General features: G+C 38.3%; 1 protein-coding gene across 4 annotated transcripts in view; it reads left to right on the top strand.

Annotated features, from left to right (window-relative positions):
• TTC33 (tetratricopeptide repeat domain 33) overlaps window positions 1-19,318 on the top strand; it is a 40,811-nt gene that overhangs the window by 4,806 nt on the left and 16,687 nt on the right. For all 4 annotated transcript variants that reach the window (XM_023742016.1, XM_023742017.1, XM_023742015.1 and 1 more), the window contains exon 2: window positions 107-328. In XM_023742016.1, the coding sequence (XP_023597784.1) occupies window positions 108-328 (221 nt within the window). In that variant the 5' untranslated portion in view covers window position 107. The remainder of the gene's footprint in view (window positions 1-106; window positions 329-19,318) is intronic.

The following is a 19,318-nucleotide window of genomic DNA, read 5'->3' as shown; positions in this document are numbered from 1 at the left end:
AACTAGGGTTTAAAGATGGTGATAATTTAATCTTATTATATTAGGTGGAATGCTTCTATAAAAGGCCAAGTTTGAATTTTAAAGCTGGTTCTTTGTAATTTTCCAGAATGGCTTCCTTTGGATGGAAGAGAAAAATTGGCGAGAAGGTCTCAAAGGTCACTTCCCAGCAGTTTGAAGCTGAAGCTGCCGATGAGAAGGATGTAGTAGAGAATAATGAAGGGAACTGGCTTCATGCCATTAAACGTAGGAAAGAAATTCTCCTTGAAGGCTGTGCTGAGAAAAGTAAACAGCTGAAGGATGAAGGAGCCGATCTGGCTGAAAATAAAAGGTATGGTTTTAGAGTTTTCTTATAAAGCACAGTTTACATGTTCTGTTTCATTAATGGGATAAAGAGCTATGAATTCCATAAATGAATTTATGAATTTTAAAATCTGATCTAGGTGCTGAATTAATCAAAGATAAGAAGTTTGAACAGTACCTGAAAATTCTCATAGAAGATGAAAGTTTGTAAAATAGTCTTCCAAATGCTTATGTTTCTGCTTTGCCATCATTTTTGTTCTGTATGAAGAAGAGTAAATGCTAACTAAAATGTATGGTCTAATCTCTGGAAACTTTATCCCTGTGGCATTATATACAGGGAATCATTTCCAGGTAAATTAAGCATTTCCTGAACAGCTTTGAGAGCATATGCTTTTTCTTCTTTCTTTCTTTTTTTTAAATAGATGATCGGTTACCCTTTTATTTGTTGTATACTTTCAGAAATATGGTTTGGAGCATAAGAATTTGATAGTAGCTTCATCTACACATATCCCTTCCTAAGCTAAGCTGTTAGACACTTCCAATATACAGTCTTTTATTTTTCCTTTCCTCTTTTTCTTATTTTCTCATTCCTTTCCCCTTTCCTCTGCTTAGATCTTTCAGTGGGACTGAAATCTTTCTTCCACAAATCAGTGGGTAAATGGTGGATTATTTAGTAGACTTTATAGAGGAAAATAAGACTGGATCCTGATCCATCTAATGTCATGTACAGAGATAGACTCTAGAGGGATTAAAAACCTGAATGTGAAAGGTAAAACCATACAGTTAATAAAAGAAAATATGGAAGGAATTAAAAAAAATTTTTTTTAGTTTAAAAAATTTCAAACATACTTTAAAATTGAAAGACTAGCACAACACCTGTATTCCCTCTATTAGACTCAAAAATTCTTAATATTTGCTTTATCTCTCTCTTCCTATACATACACATGTGCACACATGTACATATAATTGTATGTTTACTTTTTTTGCCTGATTCATTTGAAAGTAAGTAGTAGACATTATGACACCTCACCCTAATTCAGCATGCTTTCCTAAGAATAAGAGTGTTCTCTTACCTAATACAATACCATTATTATACCTTTGAAAATTAACAGTAATTCCATAATCTAATATGCATTCTGTATGTAGATTTTTCCAGTTTTCCCCTAAATGTCTTGTACAGTATACTTTTAAAAACCAGGTCCAAACAGAATTTGCACATTGCTTTAATCTATAATGGATCCCCTACTTTTTTCCTCCCATAACAGTGACTTTTTGAATGACCAGTTTGCTACTTGAATAATGTTTTCTTGTGAGTGTCATTTAACTTGTTTTCTATCCTATGTATTTTTTTTTTCTGTCCTTAGAGAGTGAAGTTTATTGAAATAACAAAACACAATAGAGAAGGAAGATTCTATTAAAAACTGGTGTAACTAGTTTTAGGTAACATTGCTATTAAAGGGAAATCTTATTCATATTTCCCAGCCAAGGCATATATAAACACATAAATGAAGAACTCAGAATGAAAAAAAAAAAAAAAAACTCCATGCAGTATGAAAAATGTCTCTTGATAAAAGGTTCCCTTTCCTCTGCAAAACTTGAAAGTTATTTATGGGGACCTCCCACTGATGCCAAACTCTCATACTGAAAGCATACCATGGTCTTCACTGCAGCCTTCCACAGGATTTTACATCTCATTTAAATTCTCTTCCCATGCCATGTATTTTTTTGTGAACTGAAAATTAGGTTTAGAGGTTTGATTGAGATTCTGATTAAATGTTTTTGGCTTGAATATCTTCTTGGAGTATTCTTCATATTGCATCGTATTGGGAAATATATAATATCAGGTGGCTTCTATTAGTGCAGCCATTTGAAAACTTTGTGCCTGTATCTGTCTGTTTGCTGTGTTTGATATGTGCTGAGAGCCTTATTTTTATTAAAATCTTAAAGCATTTGTCCTTAGTTGAAGAAAATCTAATGGGAAAATTATACTTGACAGTGTGAGAAATGTTGATTTATTATTTGTACTGAATATATGATTTTTAGAAGATATACATGGTCAGCATGAGTAGTATCTGAATAGCTCTTTGGTTGGGACAGAATACTCTTCAGATCATCCAGAAATCTAAAATCAGGATTGTGTGCCTTTGGTTGGTAGCTTCCATGTTGTACTGAAGAATCAGAAATTGAAAGAAAATCAAGTAATACTGAGTAAGAAACACTTTTTTTCTGCTTTATTCTTTTTTTTATTTTTTAAGTAGTGAGGAAGATTGATTATAAGATTCTTTGTTAATATTTTTATCACAAATGAGTCAAAGTTGAGGAACCAACATTTTAGTTTCTGGCTCTATTTTCTTAGCTCTGTTTTTTACTTTTGATTTTGCGGTAACCTTGTAAAACATAGAATGATGCTTAGACTATAGTGTATTAGCACCTCAAATTCATTTAGGAATGAAAGTTAGAAAATACATTACAATTAAATACAGTTAACAGGTTAACAGCCTAATGATCCGTTGTGAATTCTCATTTGTTGTATTTTAAGCATAAAGCTTTTTCTCTTGAGAACTTTGCAAGATTGACTGTTCTGTCTTAGAAGAAAGCCAACTGGAAATTTTCCACAGTTATGATATCACTTTCAGACTATCCATGAAACATCATAGAAATTCCTGTAAATGCCTGTTAAAAGTTCATTAACTTTGTTGTTTTTGCTGTTTTCTCTAGACCACACTAGTGGGTAGAAGGGAAAAGCTGTTCAGTGATTGCCATGGGATTCCCTCTGAATTTCCTGTGGTAGAGGGCAGATACCAACTTCGTAGATAAACAGAATAACTCTTGTTTTTTGCCCACATGTCAAAACATTGAGTCATTTCACTAAAATCAGCTGGACTGGATCTTTATTTTGAAGAGAGAAGACTGAGATAATTTACATTTTTTGCTCTTTAGCATTTGTTTTAGAGTAATGTAGACACAGCTTTAGAAAGTAACTAAGTAGATTTAAAGGAATCTAGTGCAGTTGTGTTAGGATACTCTAAGCCAAATAAAAATAGAAAATTACAGTTTAGAAATATCTAAGAGAATATTAAACTTGATTGAAAACAGTATGAGCAAGGATAGGGAAATTAAATTAAAAAATAAAACACAGTCCCTGCCCACTAAATCGGCTTTCATCTCAAACCACTCTCTTTTTCACTGTGTTTTAGCCACACTCGCCTTTCTTGTGTTCTTGGACACAGTTCTTACACAACTTTTGTCTTAACTACTCTAGGTCTGAAAAGCTCTTATCTTGTGTTTTCTGATATCTGTCTTTTTATCCTTCAGGGTTATGCTCAAATGTTGCCTTCTCAGAGAACCCTTCTCTCTCTATCCAGTCTGAAGTAGTACCCCAATATTTCCTCTTTCCCTGTTACATCAGCCTGTTTAATTTTCTTTTAGCTTTTCTTCCTTTTTGAAGTTACCTTATATGCTTATTTAGTTATTTGTTTGTACGTTATCTCTTCTATAGAAATGTAAGCTCTAGGACAGTACAGACTGTCTGACTTATTCAACTGTATCTTCAGCACTTAAAACAATTTGTGGTACTGAGTAGGTACTGAATAAATACTTGTTAAATATTTATAAAACTGCTATTTTTTTTGCTATATGATAGCTAAATAGATTTTTGTGGGCTAACTACCATTTACTGCGTTATACCTATGGGGATATGCATGCCTATATTCCAAAATGGAACACAATATTCTGGAAATCTATTTTATTTCATACCCCAAACACAAAGGGCCTTTGGGATTAGAATTGTCCGACCCTCCTACTGTGTGAGAATATGGCATTTGAGAATAATTGCTCTTTTCCAAGTCTTATTCCTTTCCCCATTACCTATACTTCTCCCTACCCACTGTCCTCCAAGTTGTTTTGTGCACAGGATGTGAACAAAAGGCTTTTATTTATACAATAGGAAAATGAGAAGTTTTATAGTGTGGTGCTTAAGGTCCTGTGCCTTAGAGACAGATGACCTTGTTTCTTCCCCAGCTCTGCCATTTACTAGCTTTGTAATATAGGTAAGTTTATTTAGCCTGTTTGTAATTAGATTTCCTCTTCAGCAAAAAAAAAAAGAAAAGAAAAGAAAAAATACACTGAGTGGGATTAACACCTATGCTAGCCTGGGTCTTTTGAGATGCAGATGCCAGACGGAATTAAAGATGCAAGAATTTTATTAGAGGAAACACCCCATGAGAGGAAATGGGGAGGAGTCTGGGTAAGTGTGAGGGGAACCTTCAGACCAAGATGCATGGCTGATTCTGAGTGAAGGAGAGGGGGAGGGAAGGTTGGGTGGAAGTGTATAGGCTTCTACTTCCTGGAATATATTCTTTTGCCTCCTTGTTATTTTCTTGTTTTAATATTTTCTCATTTGGTTTTACCTAGCACTTCGGAAGTAGTCTGAACACATTAAATATAACATAATCCAAATCTGTCAGTGTCACTCCTCCTCCAGAGGAGTCACAGTTCTAAAGGATCACACAGTCTCTTTCAGTCCATTTTACTTCAACAATAACTAAATATAGGTACTCTTAGAAAAATTCGGTTTTGCAGTTGAGTGGTTTTTCAATTCTGAGTTTCTACCTTGTAATATTCATGATTTTTTGAAACAAAAGGCTAGTTTACTCTTCTCCATCCCCAAGTAGTTTTAGTGCTTTACAGAGATAGTATGCTGGGTATCTTAGATATCTAGTGCTGCCATAACAGAAATACCACAAGTGGATGGCTTTACCAAACAGATTTATTGTCTCACCGTTTAAGAGGCTAGAAGTCCAAATTCGGGGCGTCAGCTCCAGGGGAAGTCTTTCTCTGTCAGCTCTGGAGGAAGGTCCTTGTCATCAGTCTTTCCTTCGACTAGGAGCTTGTCAGTGCAGGGAACCTGGCTTCAAAGGATGAGCTCTTCTCCTGGCACTACTTTCATGGTGGTATGAGATCCCCATGTCTCTTCTGCTCGCTTCCCTGTTTTATGTCTCAGAAGGGATTAGCTTAAGACACAACCTAATCTTGTAGATTGAATCTCATCAACATAACTGCCGCTAATCCCATCTCAGTATCATAGAGATAGGATTTACAACACATGGGAAAATCACATTAGATGACAAAATGGTGGATAGTCACACAGTACTGGGATCATGGCCTAGCCAAGTTGACAGATATTTTTGGGGGAAACAATTCAATCCATGACACTGGGTATAGTAATTAAGAGAGTGAATTTTGGAGTCAAATTGCCTCAGTTCAAATTCCAGCTCTATTTCCATCTGTATATATACTGGGCAAGTTATTAACTTCTCTAAGTGTCAGTTTCTTTATCTGTAAAATGAGGATACCTACCTCATAGACTATTAGGGCATTAAAGAGCAAGTCTGTATAAAAGAGCTTAGCATGCCACCTGGACCTAGTGAACATGGAATAAATGTGCTTTAGATGTTACATTTTAGGACTTTATATGTGGTTAGTGCATTTTACATAGTATTAAGTTTTTAAAAATAAGTTATTTTGTTTAAATATCTTTTTCTAGCATTATTTATTAACTAGGATGTACTTTGTCAAAAGAGTCACAGTGTGGTCCCAATTTTGCTGCTTTTGGCTTTTATGGTTTCAACCACTGTTGTTGAGTTGGTTCCAACTCATAGCGACCCTGTGTACACAGAACAAAACACTGCCTGGTCCTCAGCCATCCTCACAGTCGTTGTTATGCTTAAGCCCATTGTGGCAGCCACTTTGTCAATCCATGTCGTTGAGGGTCTTCCTCTTTTTCACTAACGCTGTACTTTACCAAGCATGATGTCCTTCTCCAGGGATTGATCTCTCCTGACAACATGTCCAAAGTATGTAAGATGTAGTCTCGCCATCCTTGCTCCTAAGGAACATTCTGGTCATACTTCTTCCAAGACAGATATGTTCATTCTTTTGGCAGTCCATGGTATATTCAATGTTCTTTGCCAATACCACAATTCAAGGGAGTCAGTTTTTCTTCCATCTTCTTTATTCACTGTCCAGCTTTCGCATGCATATGATGTGATTGAAAACACCATGGGCTTGGGTCAGGCGCATCTTAGTCTTCAAGGTGTCATCTTTGGTTTTCAGCACTTTAAAGAGGTCTTTTGCAGCAGATTTGCCCAATACAATGCGTCTTTTGACTTCTTGACTGCTGCTTCCATGGGTGTTGATTGTGGATCCAAGTAAAATGAAATCCTTTACAACTTCAATCTTTCAGTCAACCACTAGATGGTGATATTTGATTGTTTAGCTAAGTGGTCTGGTTTTTCTCTATAAGAATCAGTGTTTTGTGTGTGTGAAACAGGAATGTGATTAGAATTTGCCTCAAATCTTGTCCTTCGTCTAGAAGAGTATGCCTCCCAAGGTGAATTTGAGGGCGGTCTGTCCATATGACACACATTCTTAAAGTTGATAAATATGTTAATTGCCAGCTTTGATACATTTAATGACAGTGATCTTGCCTCACATTCTATGGAAAAAATAGAAGCAGTCAGGGTAGAATGTCTGTGTTTTTTCACCGTCACATCTTCCAACCTGACTTTGTTTGTATCCACACTGTCTGCCTTTACTCTGTTGTAATGAAGTTTCCCTGCTTTTACCAAAGACCCACCCCTCCACTTGTGTAGTAGAACCCATCCCTTCTTGCCTTCTCTGGAATATTGTTCCTATAGTTATCCTCTCTAATTTTTATTTCATTTGTTCCTCCCTTTCTTTTGGTTCCTTTTCACTGGCATACAAACAGACCCCGATAACATCCATTTAAAAAGCTTCTCTTGACTTTACATGCCCCATCATTTCTCTGCTCCCCCTTCACTGCAAATTCTGTTTCTTAATGAATCATCTTCAGCCCATTCCAATCAGGTTTCTGTCTTCACCACTTCTGTAAAGGTTATCAGTGGCTTACCTGTGTCCACTCATTCTTAATATTCTTTGCTTGCTTCTCCTTTTTTTGCTCATTTTCTAAATATTGGTGGGTCACAATATTTAGAAATTTCTTTTCTCTTCCATATACATTCTTCCCGTTCTTGAACTTATATAATCTTCTGCTTTCAGTACCATCTCTATACCGATGACTACCAAATAAATATATGTACTGCTGTCCTCCCACCTGACCATCAGACTCTTAAATCTCCAGTGCCTGCTTTCTACCTACTTGGATGTATATTAGTGTCTCAAACATAACATGTATAGAACAGAATTCTTGATTTTTCTCCCAAACAGCTATCTAGTCCTTCCCAGTCTTCCCATGTCAGCATAAAGCACCACCATTTGCTCAGCTTCTCAAGCCAAAAAACCAGGAGTCAACTCTGCTGGTTTATGTGCCATCCCAGAGTTAACTGGCCTCCAATTCTGCCCCTGAGGCAACTCATGCTGTTCTTGTGGCCATAAAGACCTGGCTGCTGCTGCTGTCTTCACAGACCAGAAAGCCCCCATATATGGTGCTGACTGACAATGAAAGGCCATCACACCTTGACACTGGCCAGATTGGACCCTAGAATCTCTGGAAGGACTGGGTAACACAGTCCAGAAGTGCGAGAGAGTTAAAGCCTTGTGGGGCAGACTTTGACCAGTGGGAGGCAGGATATGGAAAGGAGCCTGCGGATAAATTCTTTTTCCTTATTCCCTCCAGTGGAGTGTTTGCAAGACACAGTGGCTTCATACAGTCTCTCTGAAGAAGTTCTGCATTCATCTTTGTCTGTTTGTGAAGCCATAGCTAGCTAAGGTACCCCTTATATTTTATTCTCCCTCTTTCCTGCCTAATTTCTCTTTTCCCCTTATTCTTACCCCTTAATAAAGAGTTAGCCAGTAAACTTTGGCCACAGGATCTATTTTCTAGGTAACCAATTTAAGATATCATTCTGGATTCCTTTTTTTTCACTCTTCAGAGCCAGTCCAAGTTGAGTTGACTTTACCTTTAAAACATATTCTAAATCTGTTTTTTCCCTCTGTTTTCACTGTCATCCTAGTCTAACCTACTGTCATCTCTTAACCAGATTACTCTGACAGTCTTGTAACTGGTTTTGCACCTCTATAATCTTCTCTACACCTGAGCCTGACTGGTCTTTTAAAAATATAAATCAATTCATATCTTTGCATCATATAAAAACTCTATGGATTCCCCATCATATATACAATTAAGAATTTAAGCCCAAACTCATAAGCACGGCCTACTGGTCCTACATGATAATGTTCCAGCCTACCTCTCTCACCTTTCACTCCACTTCTCCCTTCTTTTATAGCCATGCTGGCTTTGTTTCTTTTCCTTACAACAGGGAGTACTTGGTCCTGCCTTGGGCCCTTCCCTTTATTTAGAATGAACTTCTTCCAGATCTTCAATTAGCTGACCACTTTTTATCCTAGAGTGGCTTTTCCTGGCCTCCCATTCTGTGTAGCTACTTAGTAACGCCCTATCACATCTCCCGTCTTGTTTTTAATCATGACTCTTGGTCGTGTTTTAACATTAGTTTGTTGTCTTTCTCTGTATACCTCCCTCCCTCTATGCTGCCCCCCCCCCCACTAGAATGTAAGTTCTAAAAGAATAGTATGTCTTGTTGAATGCTATATCCTGCACCTAGAATACTGCGTGGCTCAGAGCAGTGCTTAATAAATATATGTTAAATGAATAAGCTGTTATCTATATAATTTATCAAATTTGAAGCTGTAATAAATTAGAAGTTTAATTGGAAGCAAAGCAGTTAAACACTGACATTTCTGTCTAATAAATGAACATACTAGCTAAGTTATTTTGCTTGATCATCAGCTGTACTTTACCTCAAGGTGTTACCTCACCCTTCCCTTACACAATCCCTGGAACCATTCGCTTTGTTTCCTTCCTTGTGCTAGTTCAGTTGCATACTGCTAAGGTTGTCTTTAGGCTGGCTGAATCAGACTTTGGTCACTTATTAACTAGAGTGACTTTAAGCAGAGTTTTTTTTTTTTTTTTGTCTTTTAATGCTTCCTATAAAACAGCTGCAATAGGACCATGTCTGTTAATTGTGTTCCAAACTGAAGTTGAATTAAGAGATATACTGTAGAAGTTATAAAAGAGTATTGATTTATTAGGTGCCAAGTTTCCTATGACCCCCAAATGGAGGAACTAGGCAGTACTACCCCTTATTCCTAGGTCAGGAGAAGCAAACCAAAGAGAAATGAGGATGAGGAGGGAATCCATCAAGCTGATGATTGTGAAGTAAATGCCCACCAGCTCTTGCTTTACTTTAGCCAGTGGAAAATAGCTAACTTGTTGCTTTAAACCTTGGTATACCTTATAGGCAACAAAGTGCATTTCATCTACAGATTCCTCTGCTGACAGCAGTGATTATGTTTTCAAAACAAGAAATGCAATTGAGGTGAGACGACGTTCGTCTTTTTTCCTCAAATCTGCGTATTCATGTTTGTATGTGTGTGCACATATGTGTGCCTGCCTAGTGAAAGGGGAAAACAGGACTAGGGATGGTAATTGTTATCTTGAACTTCTTATTTATTCCCCTTAGGACAACTTAAGCCTTAGGTAGGTAGGCAACATTGTGGGGTAGGGTTGAGATAAGTCATCTAGACTCTTAAGTCATTTAGACTCTTACTTTAGCAGTGTTTCTAAGCAGTAGTACTATTGGCATTTGGGGCAGGACACTTGTGCAGGATTATCCTGTGCCTTGCAGGATGTTAACATTCCTGACTCCCTGCTACTGGTACCTCCAGGTCTAGTGAAAACCAAAGTACTTCCGTAAATTTCCATAAATGCCCCCAACAGAGGGGTAACTACCCTTGGTTGAATTAGGCAGAAAATAGGACTGAAAGCAAAAAGGACCTATGACAAATAAGACAAACTTTTATCAGTGATTGGGCCAAGTAGAACAGGGGTTGGCAAACTACAGCCTGTTCTATAAATAAAGTTTTATTGGAATTCAACCACTCACATTCCTTTATGATATTGTCTATGACTACTTTTATGATACAGCAGTAACAGCAGAGTTGAGTGTTGCCACAGAAACTATATGCCCTGAAAGCCTAAAATATTTACTTGTCTAACTTTTTTAAATTTTGTCGTTGTTGAGAATATGCACAGCAAAAACAGACAGCAATTCAGCAGTTTCTACATGTACAATTCAGTGATATTGATCACATTGCAACCGTTTTCACCCTGTTTTTCTAAGTTGTTCTTCCCTTAACATAGATTCACTGCCCCTAAGGTTCCTGTCTAATCTTTGAAGTTGCTGTTGTCAATTTGATCCCATATAGATAGTTCTTAAAAGAGCATTATACTCAAGACATATGTTTTTTACTAGTTAAGCTGAACTGTTGTTTGGTTTTAAGAAGACTTCAGGGAATATTTTTGGTTTAAGGTTTAAAGGTTATCTAAGGGCAGTAGTTTCAGGAGTTTATCCAACCTTCATGGCTCCAGGAAGTCTGGAATTTATGAGAATTTGAAATTCTCTTCTGTGTTTTCCCTTTCGATCAGGAATCTTCTATAGAATCTTTGCTCAACATGTTCAGTAATGCTAGCCAGGCACCATCCACTTCTTCTGGTCTCATGGCAGAGGAGGCAGTTGTTCATGGAGGTGATTGGCCACACATTCCGTTTCCTCCTCTTATTCTTGACTCTCCTTCTTTCTTTATTGCTTCAGGTGACTAGAGACCAATTGTTGTGCCTTGGATGGCCACTTGCAAGCTTTTAAGACCGCAGGTACTATGCACCGAACAAGGAGATAGATCAGAAGCATTAAACATGTTATTAGGCCAGTTAACTGGGATGTCCCATGAAACCATGACTCTGAACCTCCAAACCAAGAAATCAAATCCCATGAGGTGTTTGGTTGTACATAGCAGCCTTGGCAGCTACTTTTTTTTGTTGTTGTAAATATATCTAAAACACGACTTTTGCCAATTCATCTTTTTTATGGTGTACAACTTATTGACAGCAGTTACAGTAATTGGCTGTGCAGCCCTGCCCTTAATCATTGCAATAGTTCCATCACCGTTAACCCCCCGTTTTACCCTCTCTCCTGCCCCGGTAACCAGTAATAAATTTTGTTCCCTATATATTTACCTTTTCTTGTCTTTTTATATAAATGAGGTCATACGATATTTGTCCTTTTTGTGATTGACTTATTTCACTCAGCATAATGTCTTCCACCTCCATCCATTTTGTAGCATGTATCAAGACTTCATTTCTCCTACTGACTAAGTAGTATTCCATTGTATGTATGTACCACTTTTTGTTTATCCATTCATCTGTTAATGGACATTTAGGTTGTTTCTACCTTTTGGGCTATTGTGAATAGTGCTGTAATGGACATTGGTATACAAGTCTTTGAGTCTCTGCTTTGAAGTCTTCTGGGTATATACCTAGGAGTGGAATTGCTAGGTCATATGGCAGTTCTGTTTTTAGCTTTTTGAGGAACCGCCACACTGTTTTCCACAATAGCTGTACCATTTTGCATTCCCACCATCAATGAGTAAGGGTTCCAATTTCCCCACATCCACATCCTTGCCAAATTTGTTATTTTCAGTTTTTTTGTTTTTTTTTTAATCTTAGCCATCCTAATGGGAGTGAAATGGTATCTCATTGTGGTTTTGATTTGTGTCTCTCTGATGACTAATGACACTGAGCATCTTTTCATAGTTTTGGTGGTCATTTGAATGTCCTCTTTGGTAAAGTGTCTATTAAAGTCCTTTGCCCATTTTATGACTGGGTTATTTGTCTTTTTGTTGTTAAGTTATTGAAGTTTTATATATATTTTGGTTATTAGATTCTTGTCAGCTATGTGGTTTTTGAAGATACTCTCCCAGTCGGTAGCTTGTCTTTTCATTTTTACTTTGGTAAAGTCTTTTGATGAACAAAAGTTTTTAAATTTTATGGGGTTCCATTTATTTATTTTGTCATTTGTTGTTTGTGCTTTTGTTATTATATTAGATAATCCGTTTTAAAAACTAGACCTGACAGCAGTACCTGCATTTTCTTCTAAGAATTTTATGGTTTTAGTTTGGGTCTTTAATCCATTTTGAAGGAGCCCTGGTGGCGCAGTAGTTAAAGCAATTGACTGCTAACCAAAAGGTTGACAATTTAAAAAACCTCCAGTGGCTCTCAGGAGAAAGATATGGCAGTCTTCTTCCATAGAGATTTATAGCCTTGGAAGCCTTATAGGGTCGCTATGAGTCGGAATGGACTCAACGGCAGTGGGTAATCCATTTTGAATTTGTTTTTATGTATGGCGTGAGGCATGGATCCTGTTTCATTTTTCTGTATATGGAAACCCAGTTTTCCAGCACCATGTATTAAAGAGACTCTTTATTCCCTATTGAGTAGACTTTGCACCCTTTTCAAAAATCACTTGACGTAGACTTGTCGGTTTATTTCTGGACTCTCAGTTGTATTCTATTGGTCTTTGTGTCTGTTGTTATACCAGTAGTAGGCTGTTTTGATTACCATAGCTGTATAAACCAAAAACTAAACCCATTTCCTCTGAGTCGATTCCAACTTTGGGTGTAGCTGTTAAAAAAAAAAAAACAAAAAATACCAAACCCGTTGCTGTTGAGTTAATTCTGACTTATCGAGACCCAGTAGGACAGAGTATGACTGCCCCGTAGAGTTTCCAGGGAGCAGCTGGTGAATTCGAACTGCCAACCTTTTTGGTTAGCGGCCATAGCTCTTAACTGCTGTGCCACCAGTGCTGTTTATAGTATGTTCTAAAATCAGTTATTGTGAGTCCTCCTAATTTGTTCTTCTCTTTCAACGTTGTTTGAGCTATTCACTATTTGGTCCCTCTTGCCATTCAATATAAAGTTGTATATTGGTTTCTCTATTTCTGTAAAGAAGGTTAATGGAGTGTCATAGTTTGAATTATGTCCCCCAAAAAATGTGTGTATCAATTTGGCTGGTCTATGATTCCCAGAGTTGTGTGGTTGGCCTCCATTTTGTGATTGTAATTTTATGTTAAAGAGGATTAGGGTGGGATTGTAACACCACCTTTACCCAGGTCACATCCAAAGTAAAGAGTTTCCCTGGGGTGTGGCCTGCACCACCTTTTATCTCTCAAGAGATTAAAGGAAAGGGAAGCAGGCAGAGAGTTGGGGACCTCATACTATCAAGAAAGCAGTGCCGGGAGCAGAGAGCGCCCTTTGGCCTGGGGTCCCTGCACAGAGAAGCTCCTAGTCCAGGGGAACACCGAAGAGAAGAAGGCCAACAGAGAGAAAAAGCCTTCCCCAGAGCTGATGCCCTGAATTTGGACTTTTAGCCTCCTTTAACTGCAAGGAAATCAATTTCTCTTTGTTAAAGCCATCCACTTGTGGTATTTCTTTTGTAGCAGCACTGGATGACTAAGACATGGAGTTTTGATTGGGATTGTGCAGAATCTATAGATTACTTTGGGTATTATTGACATCTTAATAATATTAGGTCTTCTAGTCCATGAACATGGAATATCTTTCCATTTTTTTAAGTCTTGTTTAATCTTTTTCAGCAGCGTTTCACTGTATAAGTCCTTCACATCCCTGTTTAAATTTATTCCTGGGTATTTTATTCTCTTAGATGCTGTTGTAAATGTAATTGTTTACCTCATTTCCTCTTCAGATTTCACATTGCTGCTGTACAGAAACTCAACTGATTTTATTTGTTTACCTTTTACCCTGCATGTTTGCTAAATTCCTCTGTTAGCTCTAGAAGGTTTTTTTGTGGGCTGTTTGGGATTTTCTGTGTATAGGATCACATCATCCACAAATAGAGATAATTTTTTACTATCTAACTTTTAAAGAAAAAGTTGATGGGTAGTTGTATTTTCTCTGTTTTGCAAATTTCCTCAAGTATTTTTTTTTTCTTTAAAGTTTCATACTTTAAAATAGTCATGGAGTCTTATTGCCACTCCCTTATTACACTATAGATAAACTTCCTTTCTGATCCAGTATGTCTTGATAAAGTTAAGGTTTTGATAAATTCAGGACCTCACTCCCCACCCTGAATCCTTGTCTATTTTCCCCTACTGGTAGGGGGAAACCTTTCCAGAACCTAGAGCAACTCCCTGTTTCTTCTCTTTTTGCACCAGCCTGCCCCTTTAGACCAAATGTCAGTGAACTATAGGCCATATCTGGCCCACTGACTGTTTTTGTTTGGCCTGTGAACTGAGAATGGTTTTTACATTTTTAAGTGTCTATTATGGATTGAATTGGGTCCCCCAAAAAGATGTGTTGTAAAAACTAACTTCTGTGACTGTGGTTATAATCTCATCTGGGAGTGGGTTGTCTTTGCTGTGTTAATGATGCAGGCTTAGTATACAACGTGTCTTAAATCAGTCTCTTTTGAGATATAAAAGAGAATAAACAAGCAAGTGAGAGAAGCAGAGATGGGAGAAGACAGATGCCAACCCACATGAAGATCTAGTAGTTGAAGCTCAAAAGAGGCAAGCACTTTCCTCTAGAGCTAACAGAAAGAAAGCCTTCCCCTACAACTGATGACCTGAATTTGGACTTGTAGCCTCCTAAACTGTGAGAAAATAAATAAGTTTCTGTTTCTTAAAGCCATCCACTTGTAGTATTTCTGTTATAACAGCACTAGATAACTAAGAATTTGATAACTAGGAGTGGGGTGCTACTCTAAAAGATACCTAAAATGTGGAAGTGGTTTTGGAATTGGGTAATGGGTACATACTAGAAGAGTTTTAAGATGCCTAATAGTAAAAGCCTAGATTGCCTTGAAGAGACTGTTGGTAGAACTATGGACATCAAAGGAAATTCTGGTGAGGGCTCAGAAGGAATTGAGGAAAGCCATAGAGAAAGTCTCTCTGTCATCTTAGAGAATTTATATGGTGCCAGCAACAGAATGTTGCTAGAAATGTGGTTGTTAAATGTGCTGCTGTTGAGGCTTTAAAAGAAAATGATGAACATGTGATTAGACAGTGGAGGAAGGGTGATGCTTTTTATGCAGTGGCAAAGAACTTGTCTGAATTATGTTCAGATGTTTGGTGGAAGGTAGAACTTACAAGTGATGCACTTACGTATCTGGCCAAGGAGATTTCTAAGTAAGATCTTAAAGGGGTTGCATGGTTTCTCCTTGCCACTTATAGTAAAATGTGAGAGGAAAGAGATGGACTTAATGAACTGTGCAGAATGAAAACAGAATTTAAAGATTTGGAAAATTCTTTTGTACAAACTAAGGACACATGTCCTAGAATTTTTGCCAAGGATGTGGCTACACAGTCTTTTGTGAAAAGAGATTAAGCCTGGGACTGATGGATATAACCAACTACCACAGCAGAAAACCCGTCGGTTTAGACTGAAGGGGACAGAGAAGGAATGAAAGGAAAGAGCACTGTCTGCTTCTTGGAATTCTACAGGCAGGAAATAGGCCAAAGAAGTTACATCTGTTGTCCTCCAAGAAAAAAGGACCATCCCTGGAGCAACTTGGAGATCAGCAGAACTGTTGGAAGGAGCACAGGAAGCAGATCTGCTTTGGTTTCAAAGGGTGGGGCCACGGTCGCCTGGATCTCAAAGGTTAGGGCTGCGGCCTCCCAGGTTTAAAAGAGACAGATCTTCACCAACTCAGTTCCAGAGTGTGGAGCTGCTGTTCATGAGTGCCAGGGGGATGGGGCCGCTGCCCAAAGCTGACGGAGTGGGGCTTCCATGCCCAAGGGGCAGAAGAATAGAGCATGCTGGGGCCGAGGGCATGGGTTTGCTGTTCAGATAGACTAGGAGAGTGGGGCTGCCCAAAGCTCAGGGAGCAGAGTTGCCATCCCAGTGGGCCTGGAAGGTGAGTCGGAAGCCCAAGGCTGAGTGGCCTCCACCCAGAATCCAGAGAGTGTAGCCAGCACCCAGAATCTGGAGGGCAGGGCCATTGCCCAGATGGTCCCAAAGAACAGAGGATTATTTTCAGGCCTTCAGAGCTAATGTAGTTTGTTCTGCTGGGTTTTGGACTTGCTTGGTGTGCATTATCTCTTTTTTCCTTCCAGTTTCTCCCATTTGTAATTGAAATGTCTACCTTGTGTCTGTTCCACCATTGTACTTTGGAAACAGATAACTTGTAATCTAGATTTCACAGGTTCACAGATGAAGGGCAGTTTTACTCCAGAATAGAATACACCTAAAGTCTCATCCATTTAATTTAGATGATTCAGAAGATAAGATTTTGGACTGGGAGTGAATTTAAGACTTTTGGGATGATGAGACAGGGTAAATGTGTTTTACATGTGCCAAAAGGACATGAATTTTGGGTGCCAAAGGGTCAAATCTTTTGGATTGAATTATGTCCCCCCAAAATATGTTTTGTAAATCCTAACTTCTGTGTCTGTGGTTATAATCCCTTTTCAGAATGGGTTGTCTTTGTTATGCTAATTAGACAGGATTAGTATAGGGGGTGTCTTAAATCAATCTTTTTTGAGATATAAAAGAGATTAAACAAACAAGTGAGAGAAGCAGAGATGGAGGAAGAGAGATGCCAAGCCACATGAAGATTGCTCAGGAGCTGAAGCTCAAAAGAGAAAAGGGCATTACTCCAGAGCTGACAGAGAAGGTCTTCTCCTAGAACCTGTGCCCTGAATTCAGACTTCTAGCCTCCTAAACTGTGAAAAAATAAATTTCTGTTTCTTAAAGCCACCCACTTGTAATATTTCTGTTAAAACAGCACTAGATAACTAAGACAGTATCCATAAATGAAGTTTTATTGGTACACAGCTTTGCCCATTTGTTTATGTCTTACCAATTGCTCTCCCACTATGACAGTAAAATTGAGTATTTGTGACAGAGACTTATGGCCTGCAATACTAAATATTTACTAAATACTAAAATGTGTTCCACGTTCTGATTATTAATGGATGTTTGCAGATGTTTCTTCTCATTTTGAGTCTTGCCAGATCAGCAAATGAAGGTCCCAAAAGCTTGACTCCATCCACATCATCAAGGTCGACTCTACTTTAAGGAGGCAGCTCTTCCCTAGTCGTATTTTGAGTACCTTCCAACCTGAGGGCCTCATCTTCTGGCACTGTATCAGACAGAAGTAGACTGCGTTTCGTAAAGTCAGGAAAGGTGTGTGTCAGCATCGTATCCTTTCGCCATACTTCTTCTATCTGTATGCTGAGCAAATAATCCGAGAAACTGGACTATATGAAAAGGAACATGGCATCAGGATTTGAGGAAAACTCATTAACAACCTGCGATATGCAGGTGACACAACCTTGCTTGCTAAAAGTGAAGAGAACTTGAAGCACTTACTGACAAAGATTACAGTCTTCAGTATGGATTACACCTCAACGTATATAAAACAAAAATCCTCACAACTGGACCAATAAGCAGCATCATAATAAACGGAGAAAAGGTTGAAGTTGTCAAGGATTTCATTTTACTTGGATCTACAATCAACACCCACGGAAGCAACAGTCAAGAAATCAAACAATGCACTTTAACGGGCAAATTAGCTGCAAGAGACCTCTTGAATGTTTTAAAAAGCAAAGATTTCACTTTAAGGACTATGGTGTGCCTGACCCAAGCCTCAGTGTTTTGAATTGCCTCATATGCATGTGAAAGCTGGACAATGAATAAAGAAGACCGAAGAAGAAATGATGCCTTTGAGTTATGGTGTTGGCGAAGAATATACCATGTACTGCCAGAAAAATGAACAAATCTTTCCTGGAAGAAGTACAGCCAGAATGCTCATTGGAAGCAAGTATGACGAGACTACGTCTCACATACTTTGGACATGTTATCAGGACAGATCAGTCCCTGGAGAAGGACATCATGCTTGGAAAAAGTAGAGGGTCAGCAAAAAAGAGGAAGACCTTTAATGAGATGGATTGACCCAGTGATTGCAACAGTGGACTCAGGCATAACAACTATTTTGAGCATGGTGCAAGACCAGGCAGTGTTTCATTCTACTGTACATAGGGTTGCTATGAGTTGGAACTGACTCGATGGCACCTAACAACAACAATAAAATATGTACTGTATGGACCTTTATTATACCACCTCTTGCTCTAGAAACCAAATACCTCCAGTCCCTTCCTCCAGAACCTCCAAGACTCCTGGAACCTCAACAGGGCAGGATCTTAAGAACCCTCTGCAATAGCTAGATTTCTAGTCTCTTTGTTCTTCCTACCCATATTCCCATTCCCCTAGTCTTGAGATTTCTTGTAATTTGTATATCTGGAATGGTGAGATAAAACAATAAGTAAGGTGTTTGCCTCTTTTGCCTTTGGGTAAAATTTTACTTTGTTTCTATCTTTTTTTTTTTTTTTCCTGATGTCATACCCCCTCTTTCCGTGTTTTCCATGCTTCTCTGTGTTTGCTGCTTTCCAAGGCATCGTCTTGAAGAAAGTAGGGACAAATGAGATACATAGACTCTGCAATACTAGCACCTTTTATGTGGTAAGCACTGTTTTGGGTGCTGTAGAGAATACAAATTAGTCTTTGGTCTGTGAGCTCATTAGTAAAGAGAAAACAAATATTTGTGGAGGAATTAAAGAAAAATTAAATGGAAGATGCATGGGTATAGTGAAGAAAGCTCTACTCTTATAGGAGCTAACTTCATATCCTGGCTTTTGCCATTAATAGCCATGTGTCTGGACTAATTCTGTAGCTGGTCTCAATCTTTGTTTCCTCATCAGTAAAATGAGAATAAGTAACGCCAATTTTACAGGGCTTTTATGAACATTTAGTGAATTAACTTTTTATCAAAATGATGTTAAAAGTACTTTAGAAATATGTGTTACTATATGGTCAGTTGGAGCCCCAGTGGTGCAGTGGTTGAGAGCTCTGGTGAGCTATGGCTGCTAACTAAAAGGTTAGCAGTTTGAATCCACCAGCCACTTCTTGGAAACCCTGTGGGGCAGTTCTGCTCTGTCCTATAGGGTCACTATGAGTCAGAATCGACTCAACAGCAATAGGTTTGGTTTCTTTTTATATGGTCTATCAAACAGTACTCATGGTTAGGGGGCCGTTTGATTGGAGGAGGTCTTCATGAGCAATAGAGGATTTTAACTTGGTCTTAGAGGAGAGAAAGACTTTGAGTAGG

Source organism: Trichechus manatus, unplaced genomic scaffold (genome assembly GCF_000243295.1).
Source record: "Trichechus manatus latirostris isolate Lorelei unplaced genomic scaffold, TriManLat1.0 scaffold00197, whole genome shotgun sequence".
Taxonomy (NCBI): domain Eukaryota; kingdom Metazoa; phylum Chordata; class Mammalia; order Sirenia; family Trichechidae; genus Trichechus; species Trichechus manatus.
The sequence above is the reverse complement of the archived record's forward strand: the minus strand, read 5'-3'. Positions and strand labels throughout refer to the sequence as shown.